The sequence below is a fragment of the Euprymna scolopes genome, chromosome 22 (assembly GCF_053919585.1).
Source record: "Euprymna scolopes isolate OS-2025 chromosome 22, ASM5391958v1, whole genome shotgun sequence".
Classification (NCBI taxonomy): Eukaryota; Metazoa; Mollusca; class Cephalopoda; order Sepiida; family Sepiolidae; genus Euprymna; species Euprymna scolopes.
The window spans coordinates 103,990,057-104,008,452 of NC_136503.1; the positions used below are offsets into that span (position 1 = coordinate 103,990,057).

General features: G+C 33.1%; 1 protein-coding gene across 1 annotated transcript in view; it reads left to right on the forward strand.

Moving 5' to 3' along the window:
* LOC145243589 (protein disulfide-isomerase A6 homolog) overlaps window positions 1–18,396 on the forward strand; it is a 46,651-nt gene that overhangs the window by 17,863 nt on the left and 10,392 nt on the right. The window contains exons 4-9 of the mRNA XM_080106579.1: window positions 166–223; window positions 3,902–4,028; window positions 4,635–4,765; window positions 8,868–9,089; window positions 14,133–14,282; window positions 15,647–15,804. Of these exons, the coding sequence (XP_079962705.1) occupies window positions 166–223; window positions 3,902–4,028; window positions 4,635–4,765; window positions 8,868–9,089; window positions 14,133–14,282; window positions 15,647–15,804 (846 nt within the window). The remainder of the gene's footprint in view (window positions 1–165; window positions 224–3,901; window positions 4,029–4,634; window positions 4,766–8,867; window positions 9,090–14,132; window positions 14,283–15,646; window positions 15,805–18,396) is intronic.

The window sequence follows — 18,396 nt, forward strand, 5'->3', positions numbered from 1 at the left end:
TTTATTCTTTTTTATTCTTTTTATTCTTTTTATTTACTCTCTCTATTTTACTCTCTCTATTTTACTCTCTCTATTTTACTCTATTTTTTTTTATTAAGTTTTAATTTTTAAAACTTATTTTTGTTTTTATTTCTTTAAAACGATTTTAATTATTTTTTCTTTCAGGTGTGGACATTGTCAATCATTTAAGCCAGAATATTTTAAAGCTGCTAAACTTTTGAAGGTAAAAAAAAAAAAAATCTTTTTAATTTCTAATTCCACCAAACTATTATGTTCATACATTTTACCCACTCTTTGCCTTCCTACTCCATCATCCGCGTCTATATCACCACTCTTTAGGGGCTGTCCGTCACCAGTTTTTAGGGATATCACTCACCACCAGTTTTGGAGTTTTTACTTTAAGGTGTTTTGTAATGAGAAGTATTTTTGGAATAAGCTAGATTCATGGAAATATTTTCAGTGAAAAAGATTTGCAAGTGTGAGAAAAAATGAGACTGCAGTAAACAATGTTTAGAAGGCAAATATTCACAAGAGATAATTTGTATATGTATAAAATGGAATTTTACAGCAATAGGAAAACCTACAATGTTTGTGAATATTTTTAGAGATTTTGTAAAAACAAAAGGGATTTTTACAAAAGTAAAAACAAGACATTGGATGAGTATGAATTGATTAATTAAGAGCCTTGCATTACAGGGGTCAGGAAAATCGTATTCAAAACCTCTGCTCACTTAAATAAATTATAATTCATTGAAAGTTGTTTATAAGAATCAATATTAGTTCAGTGATAAAAGATTGGAAATATTTCCGTGAATAAAATTCATACAGATTTGCAGATGATGATAAGTTAATGTTGTGTGTGCCAATGAGTGGAGAGATGTTTCGCAGAGGGAAGCATCCAACAGGGGTGTGCCCAGTGACACCGATCTGTAGACTCCGGTCAGACTGGTTAAGTTAAAAAAATCTGGCTTTTTAAAGGATTTATGTGGTTCCCAGAAAAACTACTTCAAATAAATTCAGAAAGTTCTTTGATTGGTCCAAAATATACCTCATCTCATCTCCGTCTTTCCGGACGCTTCACCACCGAATCTACACGACTTCTCCAATGTGTGTGTTATGCATACGTAAAAGATACAGAGAACATATATATATATATATATATATATATATATATATATATATATATATATATATATACACACACACACACACATTGTGTGTCTAAAAAAAATGTACTCGCACTTCAATTGACGATAAAACCCTTGTTTATATACATAAGAGTGAAATGAAATAGCTTTGAAGATAGACAAATTTAATTGAAGAATCCTTCTACCACTCCAGTAGATATCTCACTGCTGATGCAATTCTCTACCTGTGTAAGAGACAAGTACGTCCAATGATGAAGTACTGTTGCCACATCTAGGCAGAAGTTGCTAGAAACAATTTATCCTCCCTTGACACTTAAAAATAGACTTCCTAGCCTAATGGGGTATGCCCTTTTCTCTTCCCTGCAACCTCTTTCCGACAGAAGTTGCGAGCCTGTTCCTGCTTTATCATTAATTTCAAGGCAAGTACTTGTCTGAGCTCTAATCTAAGGTCTCTCTGGCCTGACTTTCACGAAAAACACTCGTCTAGCTTAAACCACTATCAATAATTTCCCCCCACTCTTTATCTGTGCCTAAACCTAAACATAGATTCCATGAACAAAGCTTTCTTAGAACTGCATGCCCGTGGAACTGTTCCATTTTCTTGCTTTCCAGCTGACTACAATATGGTTGTCTTCAAGTCTAATGTAAACAAGTTCTTAATGTGCCATTCCCTTAAGTAATCCAATTTACCAAATTTCCACTAATAATGATTACTATATTTTCCCATTGACTACTGTACATTCATTAACCCTCGTCCTCGAGTGGCCTCTGGGCTTTGATAAATGACTTCTTTGTAAAAAAAAAAAAAAAAAAAAAAAATTAGAGATTATAAAAGAATTGGTAACTGCATCGGAATGGGAAAGAGATATTGGAACCGTCCCATCATTAATATATCTTCATGTATGTGTCATGCATACATAAGATACAGAGAACTATATATACATACACACACACACACACACACACACACACACACACACACACACACACACACATTATGTGTCGCAAAAAATGTACTCGCATTTCAAATGAAGATAAAACTCTTGTTTATATACATAAGAGTTATATGAAATGTCTTCGAAGATAGAAGACAAATTTAATTGGAAAATCATGTCCACAAATGTTCAGATTGATGACATTATTGTCCATTCAATGCTGATAATAGGGAGACTGGGGTTCAATTCTCACTCAATTCGTACCAAAGAGTTGGAAAAAAAAAAAAAAATAGGACTTGATGCCACCTTGCTAATCTTTCAGCATTGTAAGGGTAGGATCAAGGACAAGTGAAGTAATCCTGAGGATAGTGGCACCCTCTCTTACACCTCTATGTAGCACATAATGAAAAGGAAGCCTTTGGGGTGCCCTTGACTATAATCAGCTACTTAGCTTTTTTAAATATCTCCTCCCCACTCTGATATACGACTACTGACTACTTGTCAATTGAATATCCTCTATAAACTCAATGAGCTTCTATCTTGCACTTTGGTGTTAATGAAAAGGGAGCCTTCGGGTTGTCCTCGACTGTAGCTTTTTAGTTTGGATAAATGAAAAAATAACTTTTGTATTTAGATGTACGCACACAGTGAAGACGATATTTGTTAAAGTAAAAAAGAAAAAAATAGTGAAACCCTGAGTATGCTATATATCTCTAGGTGGGCCATACTTGTGTTAGCAAGATTCAACCCTCTACCATGCCTGCCAGAAACTCGAGGCCTGGCTCTTAGAAATTTGTCAACATTTCACCTGATATTCTAGCACGTCTAACTGCATTCCCCTTTATTTTTTTGTGTGGGGGTGCTGTGTAATATGAAGGACAAACTAAAGGTCAGGATCGCCAGAGTATTAGGAGACAGTAACAAAAGCCTGTGGCTAATTTTGAAGCCATATTGAAGCTATTGTCATATCTTAAGAGAAACAGCTCATAAAGATGAACTGAACAAATCTCAGAAAAACAAATTTATTTATTTTTTTATTTTTTATTTTTTTTCATTCATTAGCGTATTTGATGGACAGATTTATATTTATATATGTAAAAAAAAATCTATACATGGATTTATTATAGAATGTAAGATGGTATTTATTTAAAACTAGTGAGGGTGTCCGGCATTGCCTGGGTGTTTGGAGGTGTGTGTTGAGCAAAAAAAAAAACAAAATAAGTGGTAGTAGGCAGGCTCGAACCCATACCGTGAAGGGGGGAAAAGAATGTAGAAAAAAAAAAAAAAAAAAAGTGACATCTTTGCTGTTGCGTCCATCACCAAACCAAAAGTGGTGAAGGTTTAAATAAAGTCTAGTCAGTTGAAAAGAGGGGACTTTTGTAAAATATCGGCGAAAAAGCGACCCCTCTTTGTAGAAAAGTGGTCAGTTGAGGATGAAGGAATTAAATTAATGTTTTTAGCCAGTTTTTCGATATTTGTCGTCCAAAGGTATGAGCTTCAAAACAATACCGATCTCGTGAAAATCCGTCGCCTCCGTTCAAAGTTTTAGGCAGACATACAAAATTGCACTTAAGGGAACAGCGAGGATACTAAAAAGAGCTCTCTGTTGGTTTCAATAAAAAAGCGGGGCAATGTTGGCAGCTGGTTTGGCTGCCCCATACCCGGCATTACAATCTTCAAAGGAAGAAAAATAAATAAAAAAAGTAAACAGACAGGTGAGATTTATATGGACATGCTTGAGTGGTGCTATTAAGATAATTTGAGATTTGGAAATGATGATGAAAATTAAAACTTTCTTTGTTATTTTTCGTTTTCCAGGGAATCGTCAATGTTGGTTATTTGGATGCCGATAAACATCAAAGCTTAGCCGGCCAATATGGTGTCCAAGGTTTCCCAACAGTGAAAATCTTTGCTAACAACAAACAAAAACCTGAAGATTATGATGGTTTGTACCGTTTTTTTTTTTCTCATTCTATTGAGTTTCCCTACAACAAAGACAGTAAAAAGAGACAAGTAGAACACAAAACTACAAACAAAAACACATTGTCATTTTTAATAGGTCTCGCACTATCTGTCAAGTTCTAACCTCTGTCTCATCACCGCAATATTGTATTCCTGTGCCTGTTTTGCGAGTACTTTAATGGAATGTGCTCTAAATTCATAGCACTTGTGTCCCTTTGACATACATACTCCTGACAACCACCTAAATCCCACCCCCTTCCCCTTACTATTGAGGCCCTAGATGCTGGAAAGCCTTCAACTCAAATCGTTTCTTCCCTTGGACTAATAGACTTAGGAATTACCTCCTGTTTCCTGCTTTCCAGACTGTTCTGACGTGCAAAAGTTTGAATGTAATGTGAACATCTTGCTGCTCAACTCCCCTTGATTCCCTGTTAAACATGATCCCAAATAGTAGCCCCTTACATTCCAAGTGTAATGTGTCTTGCTTGAGGTGAATTTTTTTTTTCTTTTGATTAAAAAAAAAAATTTTTTATCGTTTGATATCCAAAATTCAGCTACTCATTTTTTTTTTTTTTTTTTTTTTATTCAGGCCCCAGAAGTGCATCAGGTGTTGTAGATGCTGCTAAAAAACATATTTCTTCTATGCTGAGTCAAAGATTAAGTGGTGGTGGTGGCAGCGGCGGTGGAAGTAGTGGTGGTGGTGGTGGAGGAGGCAGGAAGGTAAATACAAACAATTTATTCTTTTTCTTTCCTTCTTGAGTTTTCCAACAAATTCCCCGGATGTAGTTTGCGGTACAATTGTTGACAGCAATTCATCTTCTGCTATACTTGCAAGTCATCTTCTGCCATACTTGCAAGTCATCTTCTGCCATACTTGCAAGTACTGTGTGCAGAAATACAGTGAACTTAGGTGTGTGGAAGATCCAAGTTTCAGAGGTGCAAGGTATCGGGAACAAGTATGTTCCCATGATGATAGGCTGCAGACAACCTTGATGGTACTTTCCTTTTGTTATCTAGGAGACATGCTCTCAGCTTCTAGGTGCTTGTTAACTACCAAAGCAATCAGAACTGCCTGGAAGAATTTCTGTGAACTGCAACCACGACTTGCCTCACGTACAAGACATGTGGTACATGTTTAGCCTTCCTACGTATGCACTATGCAAGTAAGACCTGGCCGTATCAGACTTGCAAAAAATAATGGAACAATGCGAAGCCAAAAGATATGGCAACCGTATGGTTACAAAATCGGCAAGAACAGCTTTATCTCATGGACATTAATAAAAAAAAAAAAGGTTTCATTCATGTGGACATGCTTGAGTGGTGCGCTATTAAGATAATTTGAGATTTGGAAATCCCCAGTAAGTGGAGGAGAGGTCGATCTAAGTTGCATTAGAAAGAAACTGCTGCATAGATAGCATAGAAGCTCTCTGTAGTTGATCTTCATGATCGTTAGGCCAACGACATGTGCTTGCAAGTCGGATATGTGCAGCATATGCATGTGTGTGTGTGTGTGTGTATATATATATATATATATACGAGCAAACAGTTAATAAAACATGTTAAAAAACACTTTAAAAAAGAGTTAAAAACATATTTAATCTGAAAAGGAAACACTTGATAAGTGGATAGTCCTTAATCCGCAGAGTTTCAAAGAAATACTTTCCTTCTCATCAGAGGGTAGGAATTAGCAAAATGCAGGATCGGATTTTGCATGCAAAAGTATTTTATATATATATACATATACACACACTAGTGTGGGCGGAGCGGCTTTGTCTGGTCATAAAATACGGTTAAATATGATACTTACATTTGTCCAGATTTCGTATATATTATTATAGTTATGATTTCAAAAGTAAAAAAAAAAAAAAAAAAAAAAAAAAAAAATTGGTGTGCTATCAGCTAGAACTGAAACTATCATTCAAAGCTGGTGACGTTACCACTGTACCAACGTGACATGCATATGAACTGATAAAAAATAAACTAAGATGAATGTACAAAATGTATAACAAGATTTTTTTTTTTCATTTTTGACCCTTAAAAACTATTTTGACGGGCTAAAGACCCATAAAAGAACATTTCATAAAACATCCAATCATCTGAGATTCCCTAGTGCTGCTCTGTAACTTTTAGTTTCAGAAGAAATAGTTTGAAAATATGGAGACACAGACGGATAGATATAGTGCCTTTTACATATTAGATATGGTAGCATCCTTCAGTCTTTACAGACTATGGATACCCATTGTAAGGGTGTCTGCGTGTGGACTTTTGTGGCAAGAGTTGTGCAATTTCCAACCACGCCTCCCCTGAGTCGACATTGTTAAATACCAGTGGCAAGTGGAGGTCCAGTACGACTGGAAACTGTGCCAAGATAAACAGAGAGTACATACAGCGCCTAAAATTCCCGAAGGTCACCCATCTGGTGCTAGCCAGGCTCAACATTGCTTAACTTTGGTGGTCTGATGAGAACTGGTGTTTCAACGTAATTATGCCGTATATATATACAGACACACTCCTATAAATTTTTTTTTTTTTTTTGTGTATTGATATTTATATTAAAAACCCTTTTTTTTTTTCTATTTATTTAAAAAGAAAATACAACTTTGTTATGTATGGGTTGTGGAATTGTATTCATCTGCAAAAGATCTTTCAAACGTTCATTTTAATTCCCTATTTTTTCGGTTTTCTTATGAGATGATCATCTTTAGTTAACTATTACATCTAATTTATTCATGCAGGTATTCTACATGATTTATATTTGCGTAAAAAGGTTAGAGTAAATATAAATCTCTTTCTATATATATTTATGTATGCGGCTATGCATTTGTTTAAAAATATTTGCCTACCAAACTCCTGTCAGTTTTTGGTTTAGAGAGATGAAGCTTAATATATAGGGTATTCGAACCCATGCAAAACTTTATATTTGAGTTTTAGCCAGGGAAAATCTATGCAAAAGTGAAAAAAATGGAATTTGCCAGGCGTAGGTTGAATGACAGCATTACGAATATGCATGCATAACGTAATAGCTATTGATTTATGTTTTTAATTTTTAGCCTTGCAGAAAACCTGTCTTCATAGCTCAGGCATTAATGTCAAAGGAAAAAGCTAAATGTTTTGGTTTCAATTCTTGGTGATGGTGCACAAGTTATTGGGTCCAATATAATAAATACGAAATCTGCATTAATCAAAATATCATATTTAAATGTATTTTATGATTGGGCAATGCCGGTAGGTCTATTAGTATATAAATACAGCGACACACAACATCTGTGAGCTAGATTTGATTTTTAGATAACCCATACTGGTTGATATGCCAGTGAACTTGAACAGCCAAATTAAAATTCTTTATAAAATGTGTATAAGTTGAAAATTTATTTGTTTAGAGATCTGAATTTTTACATATGTGAATCTGTTAAATATATAAATTTATTGAATGTATAAATCTGTTGAATGTATTGATTTGTTAAATAAACTTGTTCTTTGCTGTTTGTTCAACTTTTATAAAATTCGAGTCTGCTTGGGTTTAGGCATGTTTTAGATAAGACGATCCCAGCCAAATAAAATAGCTCAATATACAAGATAGAGCAAAATAAAATGGATTAAAGAAATTACTTTAAATTTTTTGTATTCCTTGTTTCAAACAATAAATCTGAGGTATTGTCATATTTTTATGCAAAATATCTTTATAAAAATGTATGACTGGATAAGTCAGGCATGTCATCCTCTCCCCCTCCCTCAAATGGATTCATTTGTGTTATTACGATGATTAAGCTCAACTAATCAGTCAGTTAATAAAATGGGTTGATACGCCGTATAACAAAACGACCAAACCTTATGATACTTTCCTGGGGGTATGGAGTGAGAACTGCCAAGTGTGCAGTTAGCTAGTTACCCACTGTCGATGGTGCCCCTTGACCTGTACGTTAATAAAAAAGAACCAATGATATTAAATTCTCATTCAGCGCAATCTTCATTGTCGTCACTCCAATGCTCATCTCTCTCGACAATATTTAACTTGTTTATTACAATTTAAATGTTCCTTTTTTTATCATGAAAATAATTTTCATCGAAATGATTGGTGCTCATGCACTTCATTTAAAAAAATACAGAAAAATCTTTACAATTTATGTACTCATAAAAAAATGACGTTTTCGTATTCCAAAAATCACAAAATTGATAAAATAGATTTGTATTTTTGTTTTGAAATTTTTTTAAGAAAATCAAATTTTACAATTTTTAGCGATGAAAAGGTTTTATTTTAATACAAACATTTTACTCAAATTTAAAACCATATGGCTGCTGCTGCACTCTTCCTCGCTTCCTCATAAAATTTGATTTTCTTACAAAAAAAAATTACTTGATCAATTTGTGTTGGAACATGACATCTTCATTCCATGGAATGAAGATGTCATGTTCCGAAAATCACAGATTGATGAAAGTATTTTTTTTTTTTTTTTTTTTTTTTTTTTTTTTTTTTTCCTAAGAAAATCAAATGTTATGAAAAATGAGGAGGTCAGGAGTGGCCATATTGTTTTAAATTTTAGTAAAATTTAAGGGCGACAATTCAATTTGACTACAGAAATTTTGTTTGTATTTAAAATAAAATATGTACAGGATAAAGATTTTTTTTTTTTTTTTTTTAAACTCCGTGTAATTCTAAAAAATACACCAAGTATTCTTTAACTAAAATCTTTGATAATTAGGTGATCCCATCTTTCAAAAAAGGGGTGACAGATGATAACATACTTCAAAACTTTAAATTACCAAAGTCTTTTTTTGTTTGTAATTTTATTCCATTGTTTTTTTGTTTCTTCTATGTTTGTAGACTGGTAGTCCCCAGGATGTTATTGAATTGACTGATTCCAACTTTGACGAGCTTGTCTTGAATAGCGAAGACATTTGGTTGGTGGAATTCTTTGCTCCTTGGTGCGGCCACTGCAAGTCTCTGGCCCCACACTGGCAGAGTGCAGCAGCAGAACTGAAAGGAAAGGTCAAATTAGGTGCCCTTGATGCAACGATACATCAAGTTATCTCCAACAAATATGGTGTAAGTAGGGTTTTTTTTGTAGGGAACATTGGGTTTAGGCATGTTTTAGATAAGACGATCCCAGCTAAATAAAATAGCTCAATATACAAGATAGAGCAAAATAAAATGGATTAAAGAAATGACTTTAAATTTTTTGTATTCCTTGTTTCCAACAATAAATCTGAGGTATTGTCATATTTTTATGCAAAATATCTTTATAAAAAATGCATGACTGGCTTAAGTCAGGCATGTCATTCTCTCCCCCTCCCCCAAATGGATTCATTTGTGTTATTACGATGGTTAAGCTCAACTAATCAGTCAGGTAATAAAATGAATGCAGAATATTTTCGAAATATCGTTTTGAAGTGTAAAGAAGTGTCATGAATAAAGAAAGGCTGTTAATGTGTTATCTATACTTTCCATGAACATTCAAGAGATCACTTCCTTCACACTCGGCAATCAAAATGGGTAATATCCATTGAAAGCGTACGGTGGTTATATGAGAAAATAAAGCTGTGTACGTATTATAAACGTTTTTTTTTTTTTTTTCTGTGTTATGTTATACATTAGTACATTAGGGGTCATTTCGAGTTCAAAGTTTGTTTACTGCACCCATCTGAACTAGAGAAAATCATGATTTCCATGTGTTTGTCTCGTCTAAATAACTAACGATAAATATCTAATATGGCCGACCAGACAGGTGATCAAAAAGTCAGATCGAGCATACTGGAAAACGAAATGAGACCAAATTGACAACTGGCTTCTTTTTTTTTTTTTTTTTGCTTGAACTTTGCGCTTTTCGGATTATTTGCTGATGTTTTATTTTCTTGGTGAATATATTTTTTTTGCCAGAGATTATAGTTATAGGTAATTATTAACAAAATTGGTGCAAGTCCAGATTAGTAGCACTTGTAAACAAAAATGAGTACATTTTATTTTCTTGAATAAAAAAAAAAAAAAAAACTTACTCGACGAGAACACGACTGTTTTTGCTTTAATAATTATTTTTTATTTAAACGTAACAGATAAAAATTTCAATTTGGCTTAAACTTTGCGGTTTTCGAATTATTTTTTATTTTTGTTATTGTTTTTTTTAGCCGGATTTAACTAACAAACAAAACAAAACAAAAACAATTTTGGTGCTTATGCATTTATGTTACCGCAATTTTTTTATGGTTTAAGTGCCTTCCCCAATGTTTGAAGGGTTTCTAATGTTTTTATTTTACCTATTGCTATAATCTCTGACAAAAAAAACTCTTCTTCCCCCCCCCCCAAAAAAAAAAAATATATATATATGTATCCACCAAGAAAATAAAACATAACCAAATAATCCGAAAAGCTCCAAAAAAAAAAAAAAAGGCCAGTTGTCAATTTGGTCTCATTTCGTTTTCCGGTACGCTCGATCTGACTTTTTGATCACCCGTCTGGTCGGCCATATTAGATATGCATCGTTAGTTATTTAGACGAGACACACATTTTAATCCTGATTTTCTCTAGTTCAGATGGGTGCAGTAAATAAACTTTTAACTCGAAATGACCCCTAATGTACTAATGTATAACATAAGACACAGAAAAGAAACATTTATAATGCGTACACAGCTTTATTTTCTCATATAACCACCGTACGCTTTCAATGGATATTACCTCAAAATGTATGTCTTAGATGCTCTCTACTTCCGGTATAATTCAAGGGAAATAACTCTGTAGTCCTTAACACTACACACATGGATCCATCTTATATATTCAAAATGAGATGCAGTATCAACAGTATCGTTTATAAAACGTATATAGAAACCAAAATTTCAATACTGCCCAATTACAGACATTTAAAACGAGGGCCGCATGCAACTAATTGTCTGTTAGAGATTCATGCACAATATCATTTAAAAAATTGGAAATGCTTACAAATTATTTATGAATGCAAAGTAATGAGTTTAGCGAAAGAAAAAAAAATAACATTTTTTAAATTTGTATATAACTGCAGCAAATAACTTTTGAAATCAGAAAGAAAAATATTGGGTAATTGTGTATAAAACCAGACCCTAACTTTCAAACACACTGGAAGCTGTTACCCGCGTCTCAATTGAGGTATGGAAGCACAAAATGGATACAATTTTCAAATATATATATATATATAATTTTTTCACCTCATACACACACATATATATATATACACACATTTTCTTTTTCACCTCCTTATAAAAATACATAAAAATATGTGAAACTTTTTTTTAACCAATTTAAAAATTTTTTAATCGCATATCTTTTCAAATAACTGTTTATTTAAGTTAAGTTATTTAAGTTCCAACAATTCCGTTTTCAATGTATGGGTAGTTGGTATGGAAATAATGGCTACATGTATGCTGCTATTGCTAACACGGTGGCTAATGAAGATCGAGCAAGATTTAAATGTCTCTTGACCAAAAAAGATCAAAATCCAACAGACAACAAATTCTTATGGACAAGGTCCCAATACTCGGAATGTTCCTCGCTTTCTGGTATTTATCAAGGTTATGAGAGACTTGTCGTTCAACCAGTTCCACCCGTTACGTCATACGTTACACCTTCTTGCAATTTGCCCAGAAATTTGACAGGGATGTGGTATCATGTTGGCGAATACGACAGTGATGTCGAAATTAATGACACCCACATTTATTTCAAGACGAAATTCCATAAATTTTTTTTTTTTTTTTTTTTTTTTTTTTTTTTTTTTTTTTTTTGTATTTATAAGATTAGGATTAATCCATTTAAGTACTTATCACCCCCACTATAACTGATAGCTGATGACACCACAGGCATATATATATATATATATATATATATATATATATATATAATTATTTCCACATTCAAACAACATTGCAGTTCACAGAAGCCCGTATTCGCTAATAAACTTTCTTGTATGTGGCACAGGGGCCCAGGTAACAAGATACTTACTTTGCATGCACTATGACTTGGATTTCAAATCCTGAGCTCGGATACATTCAACTGATGAGGACAAAACTAGAGTCTTGGACTTCCGATCAGCAGCTTATTTCTGTGACTTGTGTGAACTGTGATGTTGTTTGATTGTAGAAATAATTATATATCATCTCACACTCGGAGATATATATATATTTATCTATAAATCATTAATTGGTTATTCCAAATTTAACAGATCCGTAATTATATTTTTTTAAATGACCTTTTTAATATCCATATTTTACAATTCACCAAATGAACCTACAAAATGTACATTTCTATATTTCACAATCCAATATAAGATTTATATATATATGCAGATGTGATTATATACGCATAAAAATGATTGAATATATAACAAGTCACACGCATGTTCCAAATGAAGTCAAAGACAAAGTTTTCCAAGAACAGAAATAGGATGTCATACCTTGAACGCAATTTGAACGTCAGTGATTAAAATCATACCCGTTTAATCAACCATTAAAGTGGATGAAATCGAAACTGGGTGTTGGTGATCAGAAGTCCCTGTTGTTTGAACCATTTGGCCATTTGCTAATTCGCAAATGAAGTTTAAAAAATAAAGTAAAAAATTATGTTATATGTTTCACGCTCTTAAAAAAAAAAAAAAAAAAAAAAAAAAAAAAAATATTATAATGTTATATATTTTGGCAAACTGTTTGTTTAGATATTTTAAAAGTATATTTATTTACAGAAACATGAAGAAAAAACTGAATGTGTCAGGGGTTTTTTTTTTTTTTTTTACAATTTTAGCTGTCTCAAAAAAAGTGAATGTGCAACAGAAAATAGTTTAAAAGTATATTTAAATAAAAAAAAAACTAACTATATTTGAAAAACAAAAAAACAATGTAAATCTGTTTGAAAAATATATTAACAAAAAATATCTTAATATTTTGCAGGCAAAGATCAAAATAGATTACGCAGGTTTAAATAAAGTACATTTAAAAAAAACAGTTATATTTGAAAAAAAAAAAAAAAAAAAAAAATCATAACTATGTTTGAAAAAATATATGGACCCAAAAATTTATTTTGCCCGAATATATAAGTAATCGCTTTTGAAGAATAGCAGAAGTATTGTATCTGTTTTGTGCTTCCATACGTCAATTGGCAGTCACAAGTACCATCTTCCGTGTTTGAAAGTTAGTCTGGTTTTATGCGCAATTACCAAATATTGTTTTCCCAGCCTTCAGCCTTGGATCAAGATAAGTACACCATCTACTCAAAAACTTCATGCCACTTCATTTCCTCTCACTTATATCTCACTCCCATTTAGAGATTAACTTGTTTTTGATTTTAAGCAAACTGGTTTACTTTCGGCCAAATTGTAACTCTCGCTTCTCTTATTTTGTCCGTTAATTTTCGTATTCCAGGAGTGATGTTTGAGAAAGGGAGAAGAATTGCTGTGTTCTACGTCAGAATCTATTCATCTAACACTTATTGTTGACAAGTTTTTGACCTTGAAGTACTAATTTCTTTCTTTTAGCTCCTTATATCAAGTGGCTTAATGCCTTGCCTGGAACGATTTCCATTAAAAAACAAAATGATAGGTCTATTCATTCCTAAGTTTTAGGAGGTTCTTATTAATTGGTGTTTTTTGTTGTCTGCCTCCTTTTTACAATTGGTGATAATTTAAGTAGACTAGATTTCTAGAGTAAATGTGGTATTGTGGTGACTGCTATTAAGTGTATTACAGAGGAGAATAGGCAGATGCTGGCCTTGTATCTAACTTGTTAAAATGTACCTCATATTTTAAAAATAAATTCAAAGAATACTAATATAAAATGTGTGTATAAAATAAAAAAACAAAACAAAAAAAAACAGAATCCGCACCACTTGATAATATCAAGCACAGAAACAATATTTTTTTTTAATGTCTAAAGGGAGATAATTTTACTTCCTTATCTAGGGGAAATTACTCTTGTTTTCTGAATGACCTATGCTTATTTTTAAGTATAATTCTCGCCAGATTTATACACAGGCATGTTTTTCTTGTTCGTTTCTTTTTCTATTGTACTTTTATTTTTATTTTATTTTTTTGTTTCGAAATCAGTTTCTTAAAATGAATAATTTTTTGTTTTTTTAAAGATCCGTGGTTTCCCTACTATCAAATTCTTTCCTGGGGGTAAAAAAGATGGTTCTGCTGAAGAGTATGATGGTGGACGGACATCTGCTGACATTGTAAATTGGGCAATGGAGAAGGCGGCCGCAAACATTCCTCCTCCACCCGTCAATGAGGTTAGTTGCCTTTTTATAACACTTGATACTAGAATGCATTCTGTGTCAATTTAAGATTTAGAAAATTTCAACAAAAAATTTTTCCTTGCAAAAACATTTATCTAAAATAAAAAATATATTTAAAATTAATATTTAATGCTGAACCTGATGTTTAGTTTGCTGAAGAAATATGATTGTTTACCAAACATAACAATTTAAAATGAGTTATCTCCCTTGCTGTTTTTTATTTTTAATGATTTATTTAAAAATATTTAATATTAGTTGTAAAAAGTATTTTGTAGCTAAGTTTGAAATGCTGGAAGAATACGTATTTCAATTCAAATTCCTAACACAGGAAATACTACTCTGAATTTCAAATCACGTTGCCAAATGCATTCTTCTGGCATTTCAAAAACAAATCTGCGGAAACAGAACGTGGACTATGAGTTAACTTTCTTCTCCCACTTCATGGCGAGGAAAAAGAAAAAAATACAAAATTCTGACAACTCTGAAATATATTAATTTTAAACAAGTAAATACTTGTTTATTTTATTTCTTATGCATTTGTTTAGGCTTACATATTTTATATATATTTCGATTTAAGATATACATTTGTACTAGCGAGAGTGCCTGGGTGTTTGGAGTTGTGTGTATGTGTGGGTGGGGGGTTGGATCAAAACAAAATGGAAACTAAATAATAAGCGAAGTAATAATCCTGTTTAAATATTAAAAAAAAAATGTTAAACTTGTTAAAAACAATCGGAAAAATAAGGACAAAACTACAAAAAAAAAATGAACAATGTTTTGGGAGGGAGGTAGACTCAAACCCGAAGCCTTGAGGTTAATAGTTTGATGACTTAGCATGATGCCACGAAGGTAGGGACTTGAGAACAGCCGAAAATAAACATTTAAAAACGCAGGTGGTTGAATGTCAACGTATGGTTTTCTAGGTCAAATATCACGCCGTAGCAGTAGTAAAGAAAACAAATTCACAGCCCGAATTTTGTAAGATAAAAGTTGCTGAAATAAAAGATTTACGACGTGAATCGTAGATATTATAATCTAAGGAGTATATAAAAAGTTCTAAGACATAGTAACTCCCCCGGAGAACTTCATATACATATATTACACACAAAAAGTTTTTATTGCAAATTTCAAGATGTTGTTCATCTTACTGTTTATTTCTTTTAGCATGTTAAAATGTTCAATTCTGAAAGAAATAAACAGTAAGATGGACAAGATCTTGAAATTTGGAATATAGACTTTTTGTCATTTATTTGTACGTGCTCTGTAGTTACATCGAGCTTCATGAATTAACAGACTGGTATAAATAAAAGGTGAAATTTTTTTTTTTTTTTCAAATCGAATCATTCTTGCCTTTTCAGATAATTAACGAAGATATCCTGAAAACTGCCTGCGAAAAAAGCCAATTATGCGTTATTTCCATTTTGCCTGTCATCTATGATTGCCAATCAGATTGCCGAAATAAATTTGTTTCTCTTATTGGCTCCATGGGAGAGAAATACAAACGCAGGATGTGGGGGTAAGTATTATTCCTTTATCCTCCCATATAGCATGATCAGTGTTCTGGATTTAATTTTTGCTTTCACTTTGATCATTTGGAAACCTGAATCCATGTATCCTCCCTTCGACTATGGATTAAATAATAGGATTAAACCCTATAAGCTTACGTTATATCTATATATATATATATATATATATATATATATATATATACACACACACACACCTAACTTCCACTATATATTAAATTGGTATGAATAAATTAAAATAAAATATTTCCTTTTTATAAATGTCAAACATGAACGCAAACCTCACAATATTATTGGTATGAATAAATTAAAAGTACAATTATTTTAAACAAGCTGAGCATATAAGGTTCTCCTCCATGAGTGAAAAATTTACTTTTACCATGACTAATGTTCGTTCAAAATATAAAAAAAAATCAGAGGTGTGGTTATTGAGAAAAGTGCAAACGGATGAACGAGAGTGAATTACTAGGTTCAATCCCTCCTTTGTTGGGGTTCCAAAGACCTGTTGTTGCACTGTGTATATTTATAGATTTATTTTTGTTCATTTGAAGATGCCTTGATGAGCTCACGTGGACACAAATGTTATAACATGGCAAATTTAGCTATTTAAAACAGAAGAATCTAAACACGGTTAGCAAACCGCGTCGAAAGCAAGGTTTTTATCTTTTCTTACCTGTCTCTCGATAACTACATCGGTAGGGAACAAAGCTGGAGCGCTAAATGTTTTGATTTTAATTCCAGATGATGGTACCCAAGTTATTTAACTTTTGAAAGCATCTATATATATATATATATATATATATATATATATATAAGCCAAAATGTGTTTGTATGTCTCACAAAAACTTTCGGCAGACAAATATTGAAAAATTGGCCAAAAATATTCATTCTTTCATCTTCAACGGCTCGCTTTTTTACAGGGAGGGGTGGGGGGGGGAAAATTCCATCTTCATGACAAGATGGATTCTACACATGCGTCAACATGCGCAAAAGACGTACCTTGAATTCGTTTAAATATTATAAAAACCAACCTACATTCACCCACGGATCCATAGCACGATAGATTAAGTGACAGCGTCGTTATCTTAAGATTGCAAGTTCAATCTGAGTTATCAAATTTTTTTTTTTTTTTTTTCTCCGATTTTTAATATTGAAACAAGGTTATTTATACCATTCCTCCTCCCCCCTCCCCACTTTTTTTTTTTTTTTTTTTTCCGGACAGCGTCGTTATCTTAAGATTGCAGGTTCAATCCCAGTTATCAGATATATATTTTTTTTTCGATTTTTAAACTTTTATACCACTATTTTCGCTGTGTTTTTGTTTTTTTTAACACGTTCATTTTTTTTGTTGTTTTTTATTTTTGTTATTCCGATTTTTTTAAAAGAAGTTTTGTGTCCATTCACTGTTTTATAAGTTTAAATAGGGTTATTACTTCGCTTATTCTTTACCCCCCCCCCCCCCACTGCGCACACACGCACACACACCTCCAAACACCCGGGCAATGCCGGGTACCCCCGCTAGACTTCTATAAATATAAAAGCGAAAATGTATGTATGTATGCTTTTTCTGTATGTCTACAAAAGGCTTTTTTCAGAGAAGCGGTCGGTCGGTTCACAACTTTTTAAAACTTTTTATATCACATACAAATCGTAATATCTCACAGTTAACAACGAAGCTCGCCTGTCTATTTAATTTGCTCGATTTCGGGAAGATAAATATTCAATATTTGTCGCTCGCCGCATGTGGGTTAGTCTTTTTCCTATAACATCTTCGAGGGGGGGGGGGGCGTTCAGCAGTAAATGAATACTATCCCGCAGTCAAAACTTGACCTCATTTAAAACGGGCACCTGCTAAATCCAACTAATTTAATAAATTCAAACGTGTTTCCGTTAGCATCTCGCGGTGGGGCAATGGTTAACATCGCACGTTTTTTGTTTTTTTTTTTCTTCACACTTTAATTTACAACTTTGCCTCAACGGTTCGGGTTCGATCCTCATACTTACTTTTTTTTTTTTTAACCCCCCCCCCTCAAACACCTGGGCAACGCCGGGTACCTCTCGCTAGTCTCTATATGTATAAAAGTGAAGATGTGTGTGTGTGTGTGTATGTTCACTTTTTGCGTATGTCTGCAAAAGGCTTTTTTCCTCGGCCTTCTCGGTCGGCTCGCTCCTTCTTAAAACTTTTTATATTACGTCTAAATCGTAATATCTCCGACCTAAGAACGGGGTTACAAGTGCATTTAATTTGCCTGACTTTTACCAGCTTGCCGCGTCTTCAAAAAGCGGAGGAAACAGTAACTGGCTTGCAGCGCGAAACTAGGTCAAACATCACGCCACTTCCTCGCACATGTATATTTTACATTATAAACCTTAACTGAACGCGCTTATCTATTCTTCTCCCCTCGTAGCCGAGATGGTTAGGTGGCTGACTTTTTTTTTTCCCCCCTTTCGTTTCCACCTTCGCGTCAAGTCTTCGCGGTTCAATGCTACCTTCCTACTAAAACTTTTTTTTTCTTTTGCACCTCCAAACACCCGGCCAACGTTTTTTTTTTTTTTTTTTTTTTTTTTTTTTATAACACACA